General features: G+C 66.2%; 1 protein-coding gene across 3 annotated transcripts in view; it reads left to right on the top strand.

Annotated features, from left to right (window-relative positions):
• The window catches only part of RXRA (retinoid X receptor alpha), a 95,830-nt gene extending 78,823 nt beyond the window's left edge, over positions 1-17,007 (top strand). For all 3 annotated transcript variants that reach the window (XM_058693631.1, XM_058693630.1, XM_058693632.1), the window contains exons 5-10: positions 2,727-2,896; positions 5,623-5,752; positions 7,488-7,620; positions 9,932-10,023; positions 11,711-11,816; positions 13,397-17,007. In XM_058693631.1, the coding sequence (XP_058549614.1) occupies positions 2,727-2,896; positions 5,623-5,752; positions 7,488-7,620; positions 9,932-10,023; positions 11,711-11,816; positions 13,397-13,544 (779 nt within the window). In that variant the 3' untranslated portion in view covers positions 13,545-17,007. The remainder of the gene's footprint in view (positions 1-2,726; positions 2,897-5,622; positions 5,753-7,487; positions 7,621-9,931; positions 10,024-11,710; positions 11,817-13,396) is intronic.
• Positions 17,008-19,686: the final 2,679 nt, after the last annotated feature.

The raw sequence follows: 19,686 nt of genomic DNA on the forward strand, positions 1-19,686 counted from the left end.
CCCCAGGAGCCATGGCCTTGGGAGGAGGTGGCAGGTGAGAGCCGAGGCTGGGCGGGGAGGCGCCAGAGCCACAGACGCCTCTTCCCGCCCTCCTCCCTCCTGCCCGTCCGTTGCATTTGCCAAACCCATCAGGAAACCAAAGGGGAGAGGACTTGGTAAGGCAGCCTGAGTTCAGGCCCTCAGAGCCAGGGCAGCGGGGTGGGGTCTGGAGGTTCAAGGAGGTGGTCTCGTGACAGCTGGCATCTGTGAGACCCGGGGATGTGCTGTGCCCCACAGAGATGTCCTGGAGGGGAGAATGAGCCCATCTGAGGCCCAGGGGGCCATTGACTCAGGAAGCCCCAGGTCAGGCTGCACCTTCCGCTCTCCAGAAGGCACTGCCCCAGGACATTGGACCAGGAAACAGGGCACTGAGCGCAGTGCCCTGAGAGTGTGAGGGTGTGAGGGCGGGATGCCAGGCTGAGGTCTGCAGGGCAGGGGCTCTGAGCTGGCTTTGGGAATATAAATCAGGGACTGGTCAGCAATGGGGAGTGGGAGACCCGGATGGCACAAGGAAAGGCCCGCTGGAGGAGGAGGGTCTGGCCAGCATCCTCGGGAGGGCCGTGAGGCCCCCTGGCTGAGCCCCCACCTCCAGGGCTGGCCGGAAGCTGGGCAATGGTCCAGAGGGCCTGCAGCGGTTGGAGTCAGCTGACCTCAGCTGGCTCCTATGCAGGAGCGTGACCTGGGGGCTGCAGGTTCGGCTCCTTGCAAACGTCACTGTATTTTATCTTCGTGCTCTACCCACGGGCCCCCCAGGAGCTGGCCGTTCGCCAGGGCCTCTGGTGCTGCAGCTCAGGGTGCGATCTAGGAGCGGGACGGTGGGGGTCCGGGTCCTGCGATCCAGGAGTGGGATGGTGAGGCGAGCTGCTCCGAGTCGGGTGGTCTGGGCATCCATCCAGGTGAGGGTTCTGAGGGGCTCATGAGGTTTGTCGGGCACTTGGCTCGGCAGAGCGGCCTGCCGGGTGCAGTCATGGGGGCTGCGAGGGGCTGAGTCCGAGGACTGTGTGCCACGAGCACCGGCCCAGGTCTCAAAGCCCTCGGGTTTCCAGTAAGGGAGTGAGCTGCCTGTACCCCTGGGGTGCTGTGGGGGACCTGGGCCTGGCATGTGGGGCTCCCCCAGCCCAGGGTTATCTTCTGCCTCTTACTGGGAGCCCTCTGGGCTTGGATGTGGCCGCAAGAGGTGGGTCCAGCTCTCTCGGTCCTCGGGGCCTCCCAGGGGTCGGCCTGCCTCTGGGCTCTGTGACGAGGGGCTGTTTCCAGGCCCTTCCTCTCAGCTTAGATGGGCCTGGGGACAAAGGTCTCCGTGCTACACTCTTGGAAGTCCCCTCACCAAGCTCCCACTCTGTGATGGGGTCTTCAAGAAACTGAGGGCCTTGTCTGGGGGCGGGGAGGCCGAGGAGCCGGCCCTGAGGAGGTCGAGGCCACCCCAGGGGCCTGGTGGAGGGGGACCATAGGAGGGTGGGCTTGGGTGGGTTTGGGTGGGCCTGGGGGAGGCTGCTGTGACGGCATCTGGGCATTCCCGACACTCCTAGCTGGCTCAGGCTGAAACAGTGCCGTGTGGACAGCCCTTCTGGCCCCGCACCGGGCTGCAGGCTGTGACTTTTCCCTACGGCTGACTCGTTTGCCCCAGTCCAGGGCCCTTAGTTCTCTTACCGGAGAGGAGGGGTGGAGGTGGGGGTCCCCCAGGAGGCTGCGGCAGCCCCGAGGAGCCATCTTGGGTGCTTGTGGGGCTCTGGGTGGGGTCCACAGCCTGACCCCTGGGTCCCGGCCTCTCTTGGGAAGGGCAGTTTGAGCTTCGTGGACTCTGAAGTCTGCGGTCTGTAAACGCCCATCCGCACGGTGCCCTGGCGTCCACGTGGGTCTGTCCACGTGGGTCTCCTTGGGGCAGTGTGCAAGTGAAGGCCCTCCTCTCTGCCTGCTTCCATCGGCTTCTCTCCCTGGGCTCCCAGGGACTGGGCCATGCCCTGTCCACCCATCTGCTCAGCCCTCCAGCCCCAGGGCTGCCCCATTCCCTACCGGGCTGCCCCAGGCCATCCTGGCTGATGCTCTGGGTTGGCATCCAGCTCCTGGTCTCCCCTGGGCCCCCCTTTTCTTTCTGCAGCTGGATGGGACTTTCAGAGATGTGTGTCCTATCCCGTCCCTTTCCTGTGGCACAGGAACTTGCCCCTGCTCCCGTGTACCCCTTGTACCGGGTCTCCAGCTGGTGTGAGAGGCCCATTCATCAGAAGTATCTCTGATTTGGCTCTGGGCCTTTGCACACGCTGTCTCCTATGCCTGAACTATTACCCTTGTCTTTCGTGCCTCTTTACTTTTCTTGCCGCTTCTTCCGGGCAGCCTTCCTGGCTTTGTCTGAGCCCATAGTCCATCAAAACCCTTCTCGCTGCACGTTAGGCTCCCTGCTGAACCATCCGTCAGCTGCACGAGAGCTGGGCCCCGTGTGCCCTGGCCTGTGTATGCCTGGCCCCAGACAGGTCCTGATGTGGAATTAGCTGGACGAATTAATGAGAGGCGGGTGTGCTCTGTGAGTGTGTGTGGCTGCTGAGAGGCAGAGACCGGGCCGTGGTCTGGCCCTCACTGGCCCTGGCGGGCACGCTGGCTCGGGGCCGACACGGCTTGGCCCCTGGTCGGGGTGGGGGGGGGCGCGCTGCCCAGGGAGCCGCAGGCTGACCATGGCCTCCCTCACCCTGCAGCCGTGCAGGAGGAGAGGCAGCGGGGCAAGGACCGGAACGAGAATGAGGTGGAGTCCACCAGCAGTGCCAACGAGGACATGCCGGTAGAGAAGATTCTGGAGGCGGAGCTGGCCGTCGAGCCCAAGACCGAGACGTACGTGGACGCGAACATGGGGCTGAACCCCAACTCGGTGAGCGCCACCCCTGCCCACGTGGTCCCCCCTCCCCACCGGGACCGCAGGGGCCGGCGTTGCCTGGGGACCGCTGGCCCCTGGTGAGCGTTGCGGGCGAGAGGCCCCATCTGTCGGCCGTGCTGACGCCCGGGACCCCGCACGTGCTGTCCTGCCCCACGGGGCCTGCAGCCCGCGCTCAGCTGGGTGTCGGGGGTCCCGTATGTGCCCCAGGTGTACAGGCCACTCTGCTGTTTCGCCTGTGCGCCCACGTGGGGGTCGGGGCTGGGCCCAGAGCCTGTGGCCAGCCCCGAGGTGGCGCTGGCCTCTCTCCCTCCGTCCTCCGCCCGGCTCGCCGTGGCTCCCACCGTGCTGGACACGCCCTGTTCGTCCACCCGTGTGCACCGCCAGGGCCCTTGCACGTACAGCGCTCTCTCATTCCTCCTCACGCGTCTGTCTGGGCTAAGGGGTCGCTCTTCCCGGGGCCCTTGCCCCCTGTGGCCTTCCTCTACGGCCCTGTGAAGGCGGGCCTGGCCCCAGGGCGTGGCTCAGAGCTCCCTTCACGGCCCCCGGCACACGGCAGCCGATGGCGGGGTGCGTGGTGGGTTAATTCTCCGGCCCCGGCCAGGGACCCCGCCTGCCCGCGGGTGCTCACACACAGCCCTCACCCCGGCTACGCGTGTCCCGTGTGCTCATGAGGCCCCGGCACTGTGAGGCCACCGTGGCTGGCCACCTGGCTTCCCTGGACCCCCGTGGGGGCGCCCGGTGCCCAGGGCCACAGCCCCTGTCGGGCCTCCGCTCTGGTGCCCACCGGGGAGCAGGTGCACGCGGGGCCCGAAGGCAGGCATCCGGCACTCTGCTTGTGGACCGAGCCCACCCCTCAGGGCCCCGGGATGGGGGGGCCGGCTTCGAGGGGTTCACGGTGGGACAGAAGCTCCGGGACAAAATCGGGAGATAGACCAAGGGCTGCCAGCGTTTTTCTTCTGTCGAGTGCAGACGTTATTAGGAACAACCAGCTGCCACCTGCTCCCCCTGCCCTCAGAACCGGCCGGGAGCTTCGGGCCGTGCCGAGGGCTGGCATTGGGGGGCGGCAGCCTGCCTTCCTGTGGCTGGCCTTGTTACAGCTTCCTCTGGGTCGGCCTGGCCCCCCTTCGGACAACGCATTAGGCCCCGTCCCTCAGGCAGCAGGAGGGTGGCTCACTCTGGAGGGGTACCTTTCGCGCCCTGGGGCCGGGGGGGGGGGGTGGTGCTGCTCTCATCTCTTGGGACACGTGACCTGTGCGGCCAGCTGCAGAGGCCACTGCCCGGGAGTGGTTCAGGGGCTGCGCTGGGCCCCTCGTGGGCTCCTAGGGGGCCAACAGCCGGTGGCCAGGGAGGCTGGTTCCCTGGGCTGCCTCCAGGAGCTTTGAGGCTCCTCCACGTGCCCCCCCCCTCCCCCCGCTCCACAAGGCTTCCCCGGGCCCGTTTCCACCTGACGGGGCCAGAGGCGCAGAGCCCGGCAGGGGTGGCCTCGGACAAGGCTACCTATTGGGTGTGTCGCCCTCGTGAGCTGGGGACCCCACGCAGGCCAGCCTCTGTGCCAGTGCGGATGATGGGGGTGCTGCGTGGGGACACATGTGCCCTGAGCAGAGCCTGGCCCCTGGCTTCTGGTCGATGCGGAATCTGCTGCAGGGAACGCAGGAGGGAACGCCCACCCCCACAGGCCAGCCCACGGCAGCAGAGGGATTTTGGGGTGAGGGCAAGTATAAGGGTGTGCTGGGGGCCGTCACCCTGGGCTGGGGGTCCCGTGAGCCCCAGAAGCCCTGGCTGACGCCTATTCCTACAGCCCGCGTCCCGCCCTGCTCACCCAGCCCCTCCCCGCCTGGTGGCCTCTGTGACAGTTTGTCACCCGGCTTCCCGTGCAAGCCCTCAGCAGGCCCCTCCCGCGGGACCCCGGGCGTTGAGACTGCGCCTCCCTTTAGGGCAGATGGCCGCTGTCTGGGGAAGCTCCTCAGAGGAGCCTTTGCCCCTGCCAGGGGGCCCCGGCCCTTGTGGTTCCCGGAGCGACGGATTTCTGCCCCCACCCCCCCTCGCTCAGGACCCGAGGCTCCGCCTGCCAGGAGCCGGGGAGGCCTGCCTGCGTTTCCTCATCGGTGAGGATGAGTGGAGAGGTCCCTTCTGGCTAGAACTTTGCAGAAGGGGCTCTGATGCCCGCATCTGGATACCGTCTCCACAGCTGGGAGGAAGAAATGGCACGGAGGGGCCAGCACTGTCCCCCGCCCCCCGGGTCCCCCCGGCCCAGCTCCAGCTTCACACCTGCCTTTCTCTTTCCCCGACTGCGCCACAGGGTCACCGGGCCCCGCACCGAGTGCTTGAGACGGCAGTGTGCTTAGTATCTTATGGTCCTGGTCCTGGAGGGCCGCGGTCCCTGATCTGCGTCTGCGGACTGGGGTCGGGTGTGGCAGGGCTGGGTCCTGCCGGGGAGGACGCCCCCTTGCCCTTCCGGGTGCCGGAGGCGTCCTTGGCTCGCGTCCTCCAGCGAGCGTCTCTCCTGCTCACCGTTCCCGTCTCTGACCCGGTCTCCTCTGCCGTCGTCGTCGTCGTCCCACCGGGGCACGCCCCCAAAGGGAGATGTAAAGTGGCCCGTTCGCACATTTGGTCTTGGGGCCTTCCTCAGCCCGGGGCAGGTGCCGCGGGGGGGGTGGGGGGACCTGGTCCGGGCCTCGTTCCCAGCAGGGCGCTCACTGTGTGCCCCTCCCCCCGCCCAGCCCAACGACCCCGTCACCAACATCTGCCAGGCAGCAGACAAGCAGCTCTTTACCCTGGTCGAGTGGGCCAAGCGGATTCCGCACTTCTCAGAGCTGCCCCTGGACGACCAGGTCATCTTGCTGAGGGCAGGTAAGTGGCCGGTCTGGTTGGGGCCGGGGAAGGCATCGGAGGGGAGAGGGCATGGGCCTTGGGGCCCCGTGGTTGGGCCAGACCCTGGGACGCCCCATCCTCCTGCAGCGTGGGGCTCCCTGCCCCGTCTGGCCTCGCTCTGCCCTCCCGAAGGAGGTATTGGGTTTGGGGTTTCTAAGTGGCCTTCTGAGAGGTAAAGCGCTGTCTGGGGACCTCTGGAGGGGGTGAGGGGCCTGTGACTGTCACGGGCTGCCCCGGTGGGGGGGTTGTGTGTGTGTCCTGCCCTCTCCCCACACCGAGGCCTCAGCTCCTTCTCTGGGTGGGGGTTGTGATGCCGGCAGGTGGGTGGGAGCGTCGGCACTGGGGTTCAGCTCAGGCCCAGTTCCTGACACGTGATGGGCGTGCCAGGTGGAAACCCGTTTCTGCCGTGAGACTAGGGTCCTCAGAGCAAGTTCCTGCCAGAGGGACAGCAGGGACGGGGGAACCAGCTATGCTGGGCCTTCCTTCAGAGGGTGCTGGCAGGGGCACCCCCCCCGCCCCCCGCCAGCCTCCTGCCCCACCGGGCCACCTGCACATGCTGGGTGGTGCTGTGTCCACCGGCTGAGGCCGTACCCTGACCCCGGCCGTGCCCCCAGCTGGGCGCTGAGGGAATGGCAGAGGGCAGCTGGGCCCAGAGGTAGGAAGGGACCGGGCAGGCCCCGCGGGGCAGCAGGGAGAGCAGAGTGACTCTTGAGTGATCCCACGGTGTCAGGGCTAGGGCCAGCTGGGGAGGACAGGTGCTCTTGGGGCCGGCTCTGCCCCCAGCCTGGCGGGGAGGGGAGGGGCGCCTTCTCCAAGAGCTCCCACTCTAGTGGGGGCATAAAACCCAACACCCAGAGCCATCAGGGAAAGGTGGGCAGAGGCCCACGTTCTCGACCTGATTCACTGTGGTGGGGTAACCCCTGCTGTGCCTCAGTTTCCCCTTCTGTAAAACGGGGCTACTCCTGGTTTTGTTGTAGGATTGTAGTCAGTATTGAACAGGATGGTCCCCGTGATCCCGTCTGCCATGGAGCCCGGAGCCTTCCGAGCCCTTGGGAGTGTGGCTGTGAATTTCGCTGTCCTTGGGGAAGAGGCTCCGGGCTTCCCAGTTCCACGGGAGTCAGTGAGAACCAAGCACAGAAATTGTTTCCATTTCAGCTTTTTCTTCCGTACCTTTTCCTGACCCGAGATGCCTGCTCTGGTCTGTCTGCGCTGGGAACTCATGTAAAGAGAGGGTCCGGTTTGCCTGAGGCTCAGCCTTATTCCACTTTGACAATGTACTATTTGGTGGTGCCCCAGGTGGCACACGTTAACGCGAGAGTTTGCTGCTGAGACAGGGTTCGCGGAAGCAGCTCTGGGGTCGCCCTGGAGAGAGTCCCCCACGTCCTCCGTGGCTTGCGCACCCTTGTGGGAAGAGACTTCTCTGGGCACATGAGTTTGGGAGCACCTGGTTAAACAGAGCCAAATCGGGTGCTCTGTGCAGGACTTCTCAGGGCCTTTATTGCCCCAGTTTGCACCGTAGAAGAAAGAGGCATTTCCCAAACATAGGTGCTTGGGAACCTTGTTCCTGTGGCACGCTCGTGTAGGGGTTCCCCAGACCCCACTTTGGAATGGTCCTGTGATAGAGCGTGCTGCCTTTGGATGGCAGCCCCATGGGGGGAAGGGTGGCCCCGGGGCCCAGACGCAGCCGCGTGACCCTGCGCCCTCCTCCCCCCAGGCTGGAACGAGCTGCTCATCGCCTCCTTCTCCCACCGGTCCATCGCCGTGAAGGACGGGATCCTCCTGGCCACCGGGCTGCACGTCCACCGGAACAGCGCCCACAGCGCCGGGGTGGGCGCTATCTTTGACAGGTGGGGCCCCCGGCCCACATTCCCATCCTGCTTAGCGTGGGTTCCGTTCACGCGGGTTTCAGATGTGGAAACGGAAGTGTAGGCACGAAGGTTCACGTCTCCCTAAGTCTGTCAGCGAGGGGCACCCAGCAGCCGCAGCCTAACCTTTTGATGCATTTCCTCCCGCCTCTCTTTATTTTATTTTATTAAAAAAATTTTTTCTAACGTTTTTCATTTTTGAGAGAGAGAGAGAGGGAGGGAGAGAGAGGGAGAACGAGCAGGGGAGGGGCAGAGAGGGAGGGAGACACAGAATCCGAAGCAGGCTCCAGGCTCCGAGCTGTCAGGACAGAGCCTGATGCGGGGCTCGAACTCACGAACCGAGCCACCCAGGCGCCCCTAAAATTCCTATGCTGAGCCCCGGTTCCTGGTATTTGGAGACAGAGCATGAACGGGGGAGGGTCAGAGAGAGGGAGACACAGAGTCGGAAACAGGCTCCAGGCTCTGAGCGGTCAGCGCAGAGCCCGACGCGGGGCTCGAACCCATGAACTGTGAGATCATGACCCGAGCAGAAGTCGGAAGCTTAACCGACAGAGCCACCCGGGGGTCCCCTCCTGGCTCTCTTTAAACTCCTGCGCTGCGGAAGGAGCACTGCACTTTCTGGAAAGGAGGAGTCACTGTCTTAGCAGCAGCTGCTGTGTTTTTAATACGTCGAAGCCTGAGAGCGCCCTGCCGTGTCGGCCGCTGCTCCTTCACCTCCCCGCACCCCTGCGCTCCGTAGCATACACGCAGGGAGGCAGCGCTGGCAGGGGTGGGGGAGCCCCACGCCTCCGGTGTCGCTCCACGCACACAGCTCCCTTGTGCTCCACCCGGCAGGGAGGACAGGAGCTGCCCGTCCCCGGCTGCAGGCACCTGGGTGTCTGGTTGAGCCAGCCGCAGAGGAAGGGCCGGGAGAGGCGTCGTAGGGTCTCCCTGGGGCGGGGGACGCAGCACGGGAGCAGTGAGGGAAGGTGGTGGCAGGGCTCCCAGGGAGCCCGAGTATGGGAGTCCTGAAGCCAGAGGCGAGCGGGGCCCCCCGGCCGTCACCCACGGGAGAATAAACGCAGGAACCACGCTGCCCTGTAGGGCAGTTCTGGTAGAACCAAGAAGCCGGCCCTCGAGCTCTCTGGGATGTGTCAAGTGCAAACAGGGGCTGGGGCCACGTACCCTGGCAAGTGCTGGTTTAAGCAGCATATAGGTGTGTCTTTGCTGCAGGACTTCTCAGGGCCTTTAACAGGCTGACGTACAAGGTGCCAGCAAAGGCAGCTGCGGGGTGCAACCGTTGTCCACAGAGGCCTTCTTTAGAGGGGATACCTGCCGGGATCTGCTTTGCTCTAGGAATGCAGCCCCAACCGTGCACCCAGCCGCCAGTTCTGTGTCACAGCTGCTAGAGGGGTGACAGCGACAGAGGCGTGGGGCTGTACCCCGAGTGGGCCCAGAGCGGCATCAGAAGGAATCCGCTCCTCCTTGCCCTTCGAGCGAATGGAACGGGTGACCCCTGCCTCAGGGCCCCGCTGGCCGCAGCAGAGGTGGTGGGGCGTGTAAGCGCCTGTCCCCTCCCGCTCTGTCCCCGAGGCTCCCTGGGATCTTCCCCTCTCCAGCCCGCAGACCCTTAGGGGCTCCCCGGCTCCTCAGGGCGATCATCCAGGTTCTTCCCAGGCCACCGTCCTTGGTCCCCTATGGCCCAGCCTCGCCAGACACTTGCCACTTCTTGGACACGGCCGTCGAGTTCTGGGGGCCAGTGAGCAGGCCGACGAGGTCGGGGAGTGCAGGCAGCCCGGGGACCCAGGAGCCCGCTGCCTGCAGGGGCTGGGCCAGCTGAGGTTGGGTCGGGGCTCGCCCTGTGACAGGTGGCGTGGCTTGGTCTGGAAGCGAAGCCCCCCTCGGGCAGCTGGGAGGGAGCAAGGGGGGGCCACGTCCTGGGGACCCACAGGAGCGGTGTGGGTGCCGTGCGCCACGGCCCTGCTTCAGGCCATGGGGAGCCGTGGCGGCGGACTCTTCCCACCGTGTCCGGGTCCCTGGCTCCCCTCGGTGCCGCTGTCACAGGTCCCTTCCTGGCAAATGCCACCTGCCGACCGTCCTGAGAAAGGAAAGGGAGCCGCCCGTCTCCGGGTGGGACCACACGCGGGGCGCGGGGGACGTCAGGCCCCGGCCGGGCGGCTCCCGGGTTTGGCCCGGCCGTTCTCGGCTGTGCCCGGCGTCCATGCCGCTTCCCGAGCGAGTCCTCTGGGGAAGCCGCGGGGGTCCCCGGCGAGGCCGCGGCCTGACTGGGACCGCGGTGCTGCGTCCTCCACAGGGTGCTGACGGAGCTCGTGTCCAAGATGCGGGACATGCAGATGGACAAGACGGAGCTGGGCTGCCTGCGCGCCATCGTCCTCTTCAACCCCGGTACGGCCCCCCCGGCCCGTTGCTCGTGGCCTCCTCGCTGGCGGAGCGGCCACGCCGCCTTCTGCTCGTGGCTCCCGTGAGCGTGAGCACGTGGCGGCCTCCGCGGGCGGCGGGGCTCAGTGACTCGCGCTCCTCCTTCGCGGTGCGGCGTGGCCTGTGGCCGAGCCCTCTGAGCCCCGCGCCCGCGGTGTGGCACCACCGGCCGCCAGAACCCCGGTCACTGGAAGCGGCGGCGTCTTCGTGGACTTCTAGTAGGGAAGGTCTGGAGCCCGGACGGTCTGCTAGGGGCGGGTGGGGACGCAGGGGGGCAGGCTCGGGGCCGCCGCGGGCTTCTAGGGAGAGGTGGGCGAGCTGGCAGGGCCGTGGTGAAGACGGGGGCGGGCGTGGGGGGTGGGGGGTTAGCGGGCCCCCCTGCCTTTCTGCCTGGCGGCCGCTCCAGTGCCAAGGGATCCGCCTGTGGATCCGTGGACGTCTCCTTTAGGGGAGACCCCATTTCTGTGGGGCATTTTGTCCCCCAGATTTATGCTCTAAGCCTGTGATCCTGCCAGCACGGGAGGCCGGGCCACACATCTCGGCCCCGCCCGGGTGGGGTCCCCGTTCAAGTTGTGCGTGGCCCGGCCGCTGGTGCCCCTTCGCTGTCCGAGTCCTGGGTGTGGGGCTGCTGGGGACAGGAAGGAGATGGCTGGAGTTGGGGCCTCCTCAGGGCCTGGGGGCGCTGAGCTAAGGAGAAGCCTGGCGCGTCCCCGAGAGGCCCAGGACCCCAGGCCTCCTGCGGCACTCAAGCCGTGGACCTCAGCGCACCTGCTGGGGTGTCAGGCTGCCAGGGCAGTGCTGCTGTGAGCGCCCCCCGACCCGGGGCCCAGAGGCGACCCGACGGCAGGCCCGTCCCGTGGCTGAGCCGCTGTGGGGCCGCGGCGGCTTCAGACGGCAGCAAGCGGGCAGTGGTGGGCTCCAGCCTCCGGCCCCCAAGCCATCAGGTTGGACCACACTTGGCTGGGACCAGACCCAGGGCCTCGTGAACCCTAGTGTGATACCACTAAGTGCTGGCTGCTGCGGGGAGAGATGGGCTCGTCTGACGTTGGCTTGTGGGGCCTTGGGAAGCCTCGGGAGACAAGGAGGCAGAGAGGACGCTGGACGGAGCTGCCTGGCCCGGTGGGCTCTGACTGGTTCCGGAAGCCCCACGACGCTCACCCAGCCGAGCCCCGGCACACCCTGTGCGCCTCGGATCCCACCGGCGGGCCCTGGAGGCTTTGGTGGCTGTGGTCCCGGGCATCGCTGTCCACGGGCAGAGCCCCTTCTGGACCGGGCTCCCGCCCTCAGGGTCCCAGGGCTCGGGGGGGGGGGGGGTGGCTGTTTCTGGGGTGTTGCTGGGGTGAAGGTTCGGAGCTTTCATCCGCCTCAAAGGAACGGAGTCCCAAGTGCAGCAAGGGTGGGACATCAGCCTGGTTGCCACGGTAACCGGGGGGGGGGGGGCGGCGGTCCCCTGGCGTTTGAGCCCCGATGGGGAAGCTGTGTCGCGAAGTCCAGGGATGGGCCCGAGGTCCCGTGGCCAGCGAGTGGCAAGTGGGGACCCAGAGCCCGCCCGCAGCTGCCGGCTTTGTCCGAGCGGGGAGCTCGCCTGAGTGCCCGGGTGTCCCGTGCAGCCTCCTGGGCCAAGGCCTCTGACCCGCAGCCCCTTCCCCCGCAGACTCCAAGGGGCTCTCGAACCCAGCGGAGGTGGAGGCCCTGCGGGAGAAGGTCTACGCGTCCCTGGAGGCATACTGCAAACACAAGTACCCTGAGCAGCCGGGAAGGTGAGCCCGCGGCCCCGGCCCCCTGCCCCGGGGGCCCTCGGGGCCTCACCCCAGACCCCCCGGCCCCAGGCCGGACTGCCACCGGCTCTCCCGCACGGCTGTGGGAATTAGAAGGCGGCACTGCCTCCGTCAGGGAAGGTGTGCGGAGGGCGGGGACCCCGCAGATGCGCTGTCACACCCCTGCAACTCACCGGAAACGGTCCGCACGCGGCGGGTGCTGGTCTCCGTGGGGTATGAAAACGAAGCCAGTGGTCTCCTCCGCCCCGGAAGGGAACCCCTAGAGGCGGGGCCTTTGCGTGCTAGCCCCCAGCAGGGACGGAGGCCAGCACAGAGCGGGTGCCTCATAAACGTGTTCAGAGTTTGCCTCCCACCTGACGGGGGGCACCGGAAGGGCTGGGCCTCGTTTCTGGGTCCACAGTGCCAGATGCACAGGAGGTGGCTTGCTGCTGCTGTGCCTGTCGTCCTACTCTAGCCCCTCCCTCCGAAAGGGCCTCTCCTGGCAGGGCGTGTGCCCCATGGCCCCGGACACCAGACCTCCCTCTCCCCTGCCCGCCCCGCGGTGCCCGCTGACTCGCGCACCCGACTGTGCCCCGCTCCCTCCCAGCCTCATCTGGTTTGGTTTAAACTGAAACTTCCCGGGGAGGATGGAGGGCAGGCCTGCTTGTTTTTCCTGGCTGCACGCCGCAGCCCATCTCGCCAGCTCAGCAGAAAACCGCTTTCTCTGGCCCCGGTCCAGCCTCTCTGCTGCGTTTTTGCCTTTAAAACGTGGGTTGCATGGCAGCCAACCCCAGGGCTTTCTCCCCTGAAATACAGACGCTGTGAATAGTTAACGAGGCCCCGCAGCCCCTCGAGGGTCCGTGTGGTTGCTGGGGGGGGGGGGGGGCAGCTGTGGACATCCCCGGAGGGGACAGGGCACTATCCTTGGTGGCAGAGCAGCTAAGCCTGGTGACCCTCCTCCAAGAGCCCCAGCCTTCCCCCTTCCCTCCCCCAGTCAGTCTGCCCCTCCCCACCCCCAGGGGCCGGGCAGGGCCTGGGGATCGTGCCTCTGGCCCAGCTCCAATAGAGCTATTTCTGGGGAAGGGGTGGGCGTTGGCATGGGGCACCCGGGATGCCAGCGCTTTATGGGGGTGAGGCTTGCTCGAGCACAGACCTGCTGCCCGGCCCACGAACGGCCCCACCTTAGTCTCCCCGCTGTGGCCAGAGGCACTGCTGATACTCAGATCCGTTTTTGTAGCTCTCTCCCTGACTTAAAATCCTGCTGTGGCTCCCTATTGCCCTTGGAGAGAACCCACACATTTTAGCTTTCCCGTAATGCCTGACTCAGCCTGCACCAGCCCAGCCACTGCCTGGCCCTGACTCTTCATCCCAGGTCTCTCTCCTCCCTGGATCTTCCTTCCTTCGGGGTCTTGTGTCCACCCCGCCTGTTCCCGCCCCCAGGCCCTGGCCGGCTGAGCGGCCCCACCTCCCCCTCGGGCTCCGCACCGGTGGGCGGTGGGCGGTGGGCGCAGGACCAACCTGGGTCCTGTCCCCAGGCGCCCAGCGGCCGGCCGCCGCTTCCTCTTCCACGGGCCCTCCCACAGGTTCGCCAAGCTGCTGCTGCGCCTTCCTGCTCTGCGCTCCATCGGCCTCAAGTGCCTGGAACACCTTTTCTTCTTCAAACTCATCGGGGACACGCCCATCGACACCTTCCTCATGGAGATGCTGGAAGCTCCACACCAAATGACTTAGGCCCACGGCCCGTCCTTCGCGCCCGCCCGCCCCCCCACCCCCGGCCTGGCCACCCCGCCTGGCCGCCAGCTGCTCGTCCCGGCCGAGGCCCGTCCCCGCCCCTTCTCCGCCTGGCCTGTTCGACGTGGGGGCGCAGCCTGCTAAGCCTAAGAGTTGCCGACGCCTCCTTATGTTCAGGGCAGCGCGGCTCGTCTGGCCGCCGGCCTGCCCTGGAGCTGTAGCAGCCGCTGGTGATCGGAACATCCCTGCCACCCTCCTGTGTCTGCAGTGACCCCTTCGCCACCCGTCGGGCCCCCCCCCCCCCCCCCGCCAGCGCGCCCCGCCCAGCGTCAGTGGTGGGCTGCCAACGACCCCACCTGCACCGCCCCCGCCCCGGGGCACTTGAGAGGGGCTGCGGGGCCCCGGGCTCCCCTTCCCTCGCAGGGACGGGCCAGCAGCCCCTTCCCAAAGATGGCTTGCAACTTGGCCCCCGAGCCGACCGGAACGGGAACTGACCTCCGTGCAGGGTTTTGGGGCCACCTCAAGGCTGCCGGGACTGGGGTCGCCCACCTTCCCACCTCGGTTTTCTCTCTGCATCACCGTGGTTTCAGCTTCTTCGCTCGCACAGCCCCGTCCGACCCAGGGTAGCCAGACCCAGTGCGTGGCCTGTCCTCCGTTCTGCCTTCTGTTTCGGCCTGTGAGGAGGGGCGGGCTCGCGCCCGGTTCCTGGAGGGCGAGCCCGCTTCCCGGCCTTCCTAGAAGTCCCGGCCACGCTGCTGTGACTCAGCTGACCTCGCGGGCAGAGATGGCCTCCGGGGAGGCCCGCAGGGGTGGGAGGAGGGGAGGCCCGCAGGGGTGGGGGGGCATGGAGAGCCAGAGGCCCGGCAGGACGGTGGGGCCGCTTCCTGGAGCTGCTGGGAGAGAGGCCCCCTTTGCTGGCTGGCTGTTGCGTGTAGGAGCCTCTCGGAATCGGGGACGTCGCGTGCCAGCGTCCTCGGGCCTGTGGCTAGATGCCCCTCGGGGACAGCCAGCCCGGCTGCTGTCTTGTCTGGGCAACAGCCTTATGCGGGGCTCCATCGGACACCTGCTCCGGCTGATGGCTCCCCAATCCAGCCCAGCACCTGCTTACGTAGCCTCTCTGCCGACCCGGGCAGGGGTGCTGCCTCCTGGGCGAGGGGGGGGGGCACGCTCCGAGCTTCGGGGGTGCAGGGGCTCTCTCAGGTTGAACCGGCTTCTTTTGCACTGTAATGCCCTCCCTTTGGTCTGAGTACTTTCCATTCTCACGCCTCATACTCCACGAACCCAGCGTTTGTCACTGGTGGGGGCCTGAGCAGGGATGGGGGGTGAGGGGATGCAGACGGCTCCTGCCCTCTCGGCCCTTGAGGGGATGGCCTGTACCCTGGGTGGGGGGTCCTGAGGCAGGATGCGGAGAGGCAGGCCTGCTGGCCCTCAGGCCTCCATGGGGAAAGTAGCTGTGGCTCTTTTCCTTCCAGAGTCCCCGGCCAAGCTGGAAAGTGAGGCTCCAGGCAGAGGCTCTGAGGTGGCACAAAACCCTCCTTTCTCCACCGTCCACCCCATCACGTGGGGAGGTGTCCCCTGCTGGGCGGGCGGCAGAGGCGGGGTGTGCTGGGGCCTGCCCAGCTCCCAGACGCTCCCCCAAATCTCAGCAGCCTTTGGGGGCTCCGTTGTGACCAGCAGCGACGCAGGGACTCTTGGGGACTCCCTCGCGGGGTCCCCGGTCGTGGAAATAAGTGGTAGACTGCCCCCCGCCCAGCATCCCTGGTGCCTTGTGCACCCGGTCCTCCCCATCCCGCCCCCTCGGGCACGTGGGAATGTCATCGTTCCGGGCCCCGGGGGCCCCGGCTGTTAGTCCGTAAAGCACTGAGGCCCCCGGGCTCCCGCCGCCTCGACAGCCAGAAACCCCCAGCCCCTCTGCGCCCTGCCCGCCCTCCCCCCCCAGCCCGCAGGCACAGCGTCCCAGACCCTTGGGCTGCCCTTCTCTTCCATCTGTCTGCTGTCCTTGTCATCCATCCAGTGCTGTTTGAGAAGGTGGTAGATGGGGCGACGGCCCGTCGCTCAGTAGAGAGGTAGGATTTTTATGTGACCAGACCTTTAATAGTATTACCAATCTGGTTCCATTAAGGTGATTTTTTTTGTAATTATTATTATTATTATTATTATTATTTTGGTGGGACAATCTTTAATTTTCTAAAGATAGCACTAACATCAGCTCGTTAGCCACCTCTTGCCCGTCCCGCCTCGGCCGGGCTGGACGCCGCCCGGGCCCCGGCCTGCAGGTGCCTCTGCGCACTTGCCCCGCTTTGACATGCAGACGGGGTTCCCACGGCAGAGGAGCCCAGATGACCGCGTCCCGCGTCCGCAAGGTGTCCGCAAAGCCGGGCTCTGGCTTGCCCCCCCCCCCCCACAACCCCCGTCAAGTGTCTCCTTGGAAGCCAGCCTGCCCTTGTCACCTGGAAACACACGGTCTCTGGGGGAAGATGGCCCCACGCCCTCGGCTTTCCAAGTCTCGGCGTTCCTAGAGGATTCGGGCCGGCGGCAAGCATGGGGAGCCACGGCAGGGCTCCCTCCTCTGCGGGGGCCCCTAGGAGGGCCCGGCCGGACGTGCGGCCAGTGGGTAATCAGCTGATGTTGTCCCCATCACGGAATTCGGGCGCGTGGCCTGGTCCCTGCCCTCGCAGGGGTGTACGGAGAGAAAGTGCGTGGAGCCACACGCCGTCGACCCGCAGCACCCGCGTAGCAGTTACCAGCGTTCTGTTTTCATTTTTAATCCAGACTTTCCCCCTCCTCCCGTGTTCCTGTACATTTGCTTCACGTAAGCAAGTAATAAGGACCCCTCCTCTGGTGAAATCCGGGTTCGAATGAACATGTCAAGGCAAGGAGTGCATCTATTTTAAGATGCTTTGGAGCAAGCAGCTTTATCAGTCCCCAATCCTTAGCCATGCCTTAGCTGGGACGCGTAGCTAACGCTTTAGAGAGGTTGACAAGTACATACAGAGATAAAACGTCTAAAGCATCGGGAAAGGTAAAAAAAAAAAAAAAAAAAAATCTATTTTTGTACAAATGTAATTTTATCCCTCATGTATACTTGGATGATGGGGGGGGGTGGGACCTGTTTTGTTTCTGCTTCTGGACACGGAGGCGACAGCTTCCCCCGCGAAGCCTGGGGCGCGGCGCACGGGCTTTGTACGCACCTCTGCGCGCAGACGTCCCCCTCGGGCGGGGGTGGGCCCGAGACGTCCAAGGGTCTTCCCCTTCCGAAAGGTCTTTAAAGCCTTGCGCTGTCCCGCCCCCGTTGCCAGCCGGCCTTCCCGAGACTCTGTTTGGCTGTGAACTTCCTTCCCTGCGTGATTGTTCTCTGAACACCGCACCGCAGGTGCCGGGCACGGACGAACAACGGTGTCAGAACGTGGAAAGAAACACAGAAAAACTGAGAGGAGAAACAAAATATGAGCGTTTAAAAATACATCCCCATTCGGTTCTCGTTTGTTCTGGGGGCGGGGAGGGGGGGCGGGGAGGCCTCCCGCTTTGGGTCTGGAAGTCGGCCGCACGAGGGGCGAGCGGGGCCTCCGGCTGCTGCGGTGGGGGGGGGGGGGGGCCTTCCCGGGTGTGCTCGGCTCCGGATCCCCCGGTGGCCGGGCCAGAGGTCTGAGAGGGCCCCCCCCCCCACATCCGTGGGCACCGGGCAAGCGGCCACCTGCCTTGCCCCAGGCTGCCCGAGCCCGAACGGGGGGAGCGGTCCACACACAGGCCACAAGACGAAGGAGGTCACCTCGCCGCCCCGTTAATAACGAGGTGACGACACCCCGTCTGCTGCGTCCCGTGTGATAATCGCGTGCACGCTGCCTGCGGGCCGGGCCGGGCCGCGGTTTGGAGGTGGTGCCTGTGCCCTCCCGTGTGCCCTCTGTCTAGCGGGCACCTTCCCAGGGAGGCTCTGCGAGCCCTGAGGGCGGGGTCCTGCTCTGTGGCACCAGACAGCTGGCCCGAGGGTGAAGGCGGCTCCCGGCCGGAACGCGTGCAGCCAACAACAGGCCGGGGGCTCCCCTTTCGTTACCCCCCCCCCCCCGAATGTGCTCACACACACACGTGCACACAAACGACACACGAGCACACAACGTGCGTGTGTTCACCCACGTGTGCACGTGCACAACTGGCCCCCCACGCGACACGTACCTTCCCACAGTGCACACAGGACACGCACACACCCACACACGGGTGCAAGGACCTCAGTAGCCCCAGGACATGCGAGGCGGTCGCAGCGGGAGCGGCTCACCCGCCTTCTCCCTCCCGGGGCTTATTGACGAGGCGGCCGCACCACCACCTCGAGTCGCTCCCCAGGCCCCAGGGCTAGGTCGGGGGCACCCGTGGGACTACAGCAAGTGACGACGTGGTTTGATGTCAGTTTAAGACGCCTGTCAGGCCTGCTGCTCCCTCCGTGTACCCTCCCCTGGGTCAAGGCCTTGGCCTTGCCCGCAGGAGCTCAGCCAGGGCAAGCTCAGCCTGGAAGGGGGCGGGCATGGGGAGCCCCACCTCTCCCCGCAGCACAGCCACCCCACTCTGGACCTCGCCGGGACTGGCCCACGCTCTGTTCCTGTCAAAAGCACGTATATACCAGCCACGGGGGGCCGCTTCCTTGGTCCAGAGGGAGGGTCAGTCCTGGGAGGGCCTGGAGAATTGGGAGGGTTCCTCCCTGCTGACGGACCCCTTGTCCTACCTTCCACGCGACCAAACCCACTGTTGAGCGGCGGTCATGTACCCCGAGCAGGTGCCAGCCCGGCTCTGGACGAGGCCCTCGGGAGTGGTCGTGTGGGGAGGGCTCCTGTGGGCTGGGAGGGCCCCAGGTGTAAATGTCCCCGTCCGAGAGCGGCCCGGACAGCTGCAGAGCCAGGAGGGGCCTCGAGGGTCCTTTGCGGGAGACCAGGAAAGCAGTATTCCCCAGGCCCTGCGCTGGTGCTCGGAGGGCAGACCTGTGTCTTCCTAATGAGCCGGGGCAAGGGAGGGGGTGGGGGAGGGCGGGGCGGGGGGGCTCCAGGCGGGGGCCGAGCTGCTTGGCCCTCTCTGTCAGACTGAGTCAGTCCCGGGTGGCCAGGGGCCTGAGATGACCTCTGTGGGGGCCACACTGCCCCAACCCAGGGTCCTCCCAAGGGTTCTCCAGGACGCAGGCTCTGGGGAGCACACCCGGGACAGCGTGCTTACCCCCCCCCCCCATCCCGGTGAGGGAGCACAGAGGAGTCAGGCTGAAGGATGGGGCCAGGAGGCAAGTGAGTCCAGGTGGGCAAGGTTCTGACGCCAACTTCCTGCGGTGAGCAGGGGCCCTGGTGACCCCCCGGAGTGGGAGCACCGCTGTGTGCTATCGAGTTTCCAGCAGTCTAGCAGAGGCCCCGGGCTCCGCATGGGCCCACACAGCACGGCCACCTGGCCTCGGGCCTCCCTGCTGCCTCCAGCTGCCTCAGTGACACCTGCCTGGGGCCGTCACCTGGACCAGAGATGCTGGGCTTGATAGGTTTGCCACCAGCAGGATCGGCCCAGCAGGGCTTGGGGTTGGTAACGGGAGAGGTGAGTGTGGGGCAGGGGGATTTGGAGGGACGGTGCTGAGCACTCACTCTCTAGTGACAGGAAGGGGCTGGCCCTGCCATCAGGAAGCAAGCAGGCAGTGTGATGGGAGGATGGGAAATGGGGGGGGGTGGGTGGGGTGGCGGCTGCAGGGGAGAGACCCTACCTAGGACACATATGACAGGAGCTGGTGCCATCGCTGGGCATGAGGACAGCAGCTTCCAGTGACAGGAACCCCTTGGAGCTGGTCAGGGAAGTTGTGGGGACCTCAGGCAGCAAGGGGCTGGAGCTCGGGAGGGGAGACCATGTAAAGATCTCAGTCCCCAGCCCTTAGTGCCCAAACGGTCCCATCGGTCCCTAAACTCAAGGGCTGCTGGGGACCTCGTGTTCTGGGAGTGTCGGAACGCCATCGCATCGTTTCCAGCCGCCCTCCAGCCGCCGGGCCCAGGGCACCCAGGTCAGCCTCCCTGACGCATGCAGAGCCCCTGGGGAGTCCTCTGGGGGTGGGGGGAGCCCGGTCGGGAAGCCAGACCCCAACCCCTGGTGCCCGGGGGCCCGAGGCACAGAGCGGCACTGCCCTCTGCTGGAGGCG

This window comes from Neofelis nebulosa, chromosome 12 (assembly GCF_028018385.1).
Source record: "Neofelis nebulosa isolate mNeoNeb1 chromosome 12, mNeoNeb1.pri, whole genome shotgun sequence".
Lineage (NCBI taxonomy): Eukaryota > Metazoa > Chordata > Mammalia > Carnivora > Felidae > Neofelis > Neofelis nebulosa.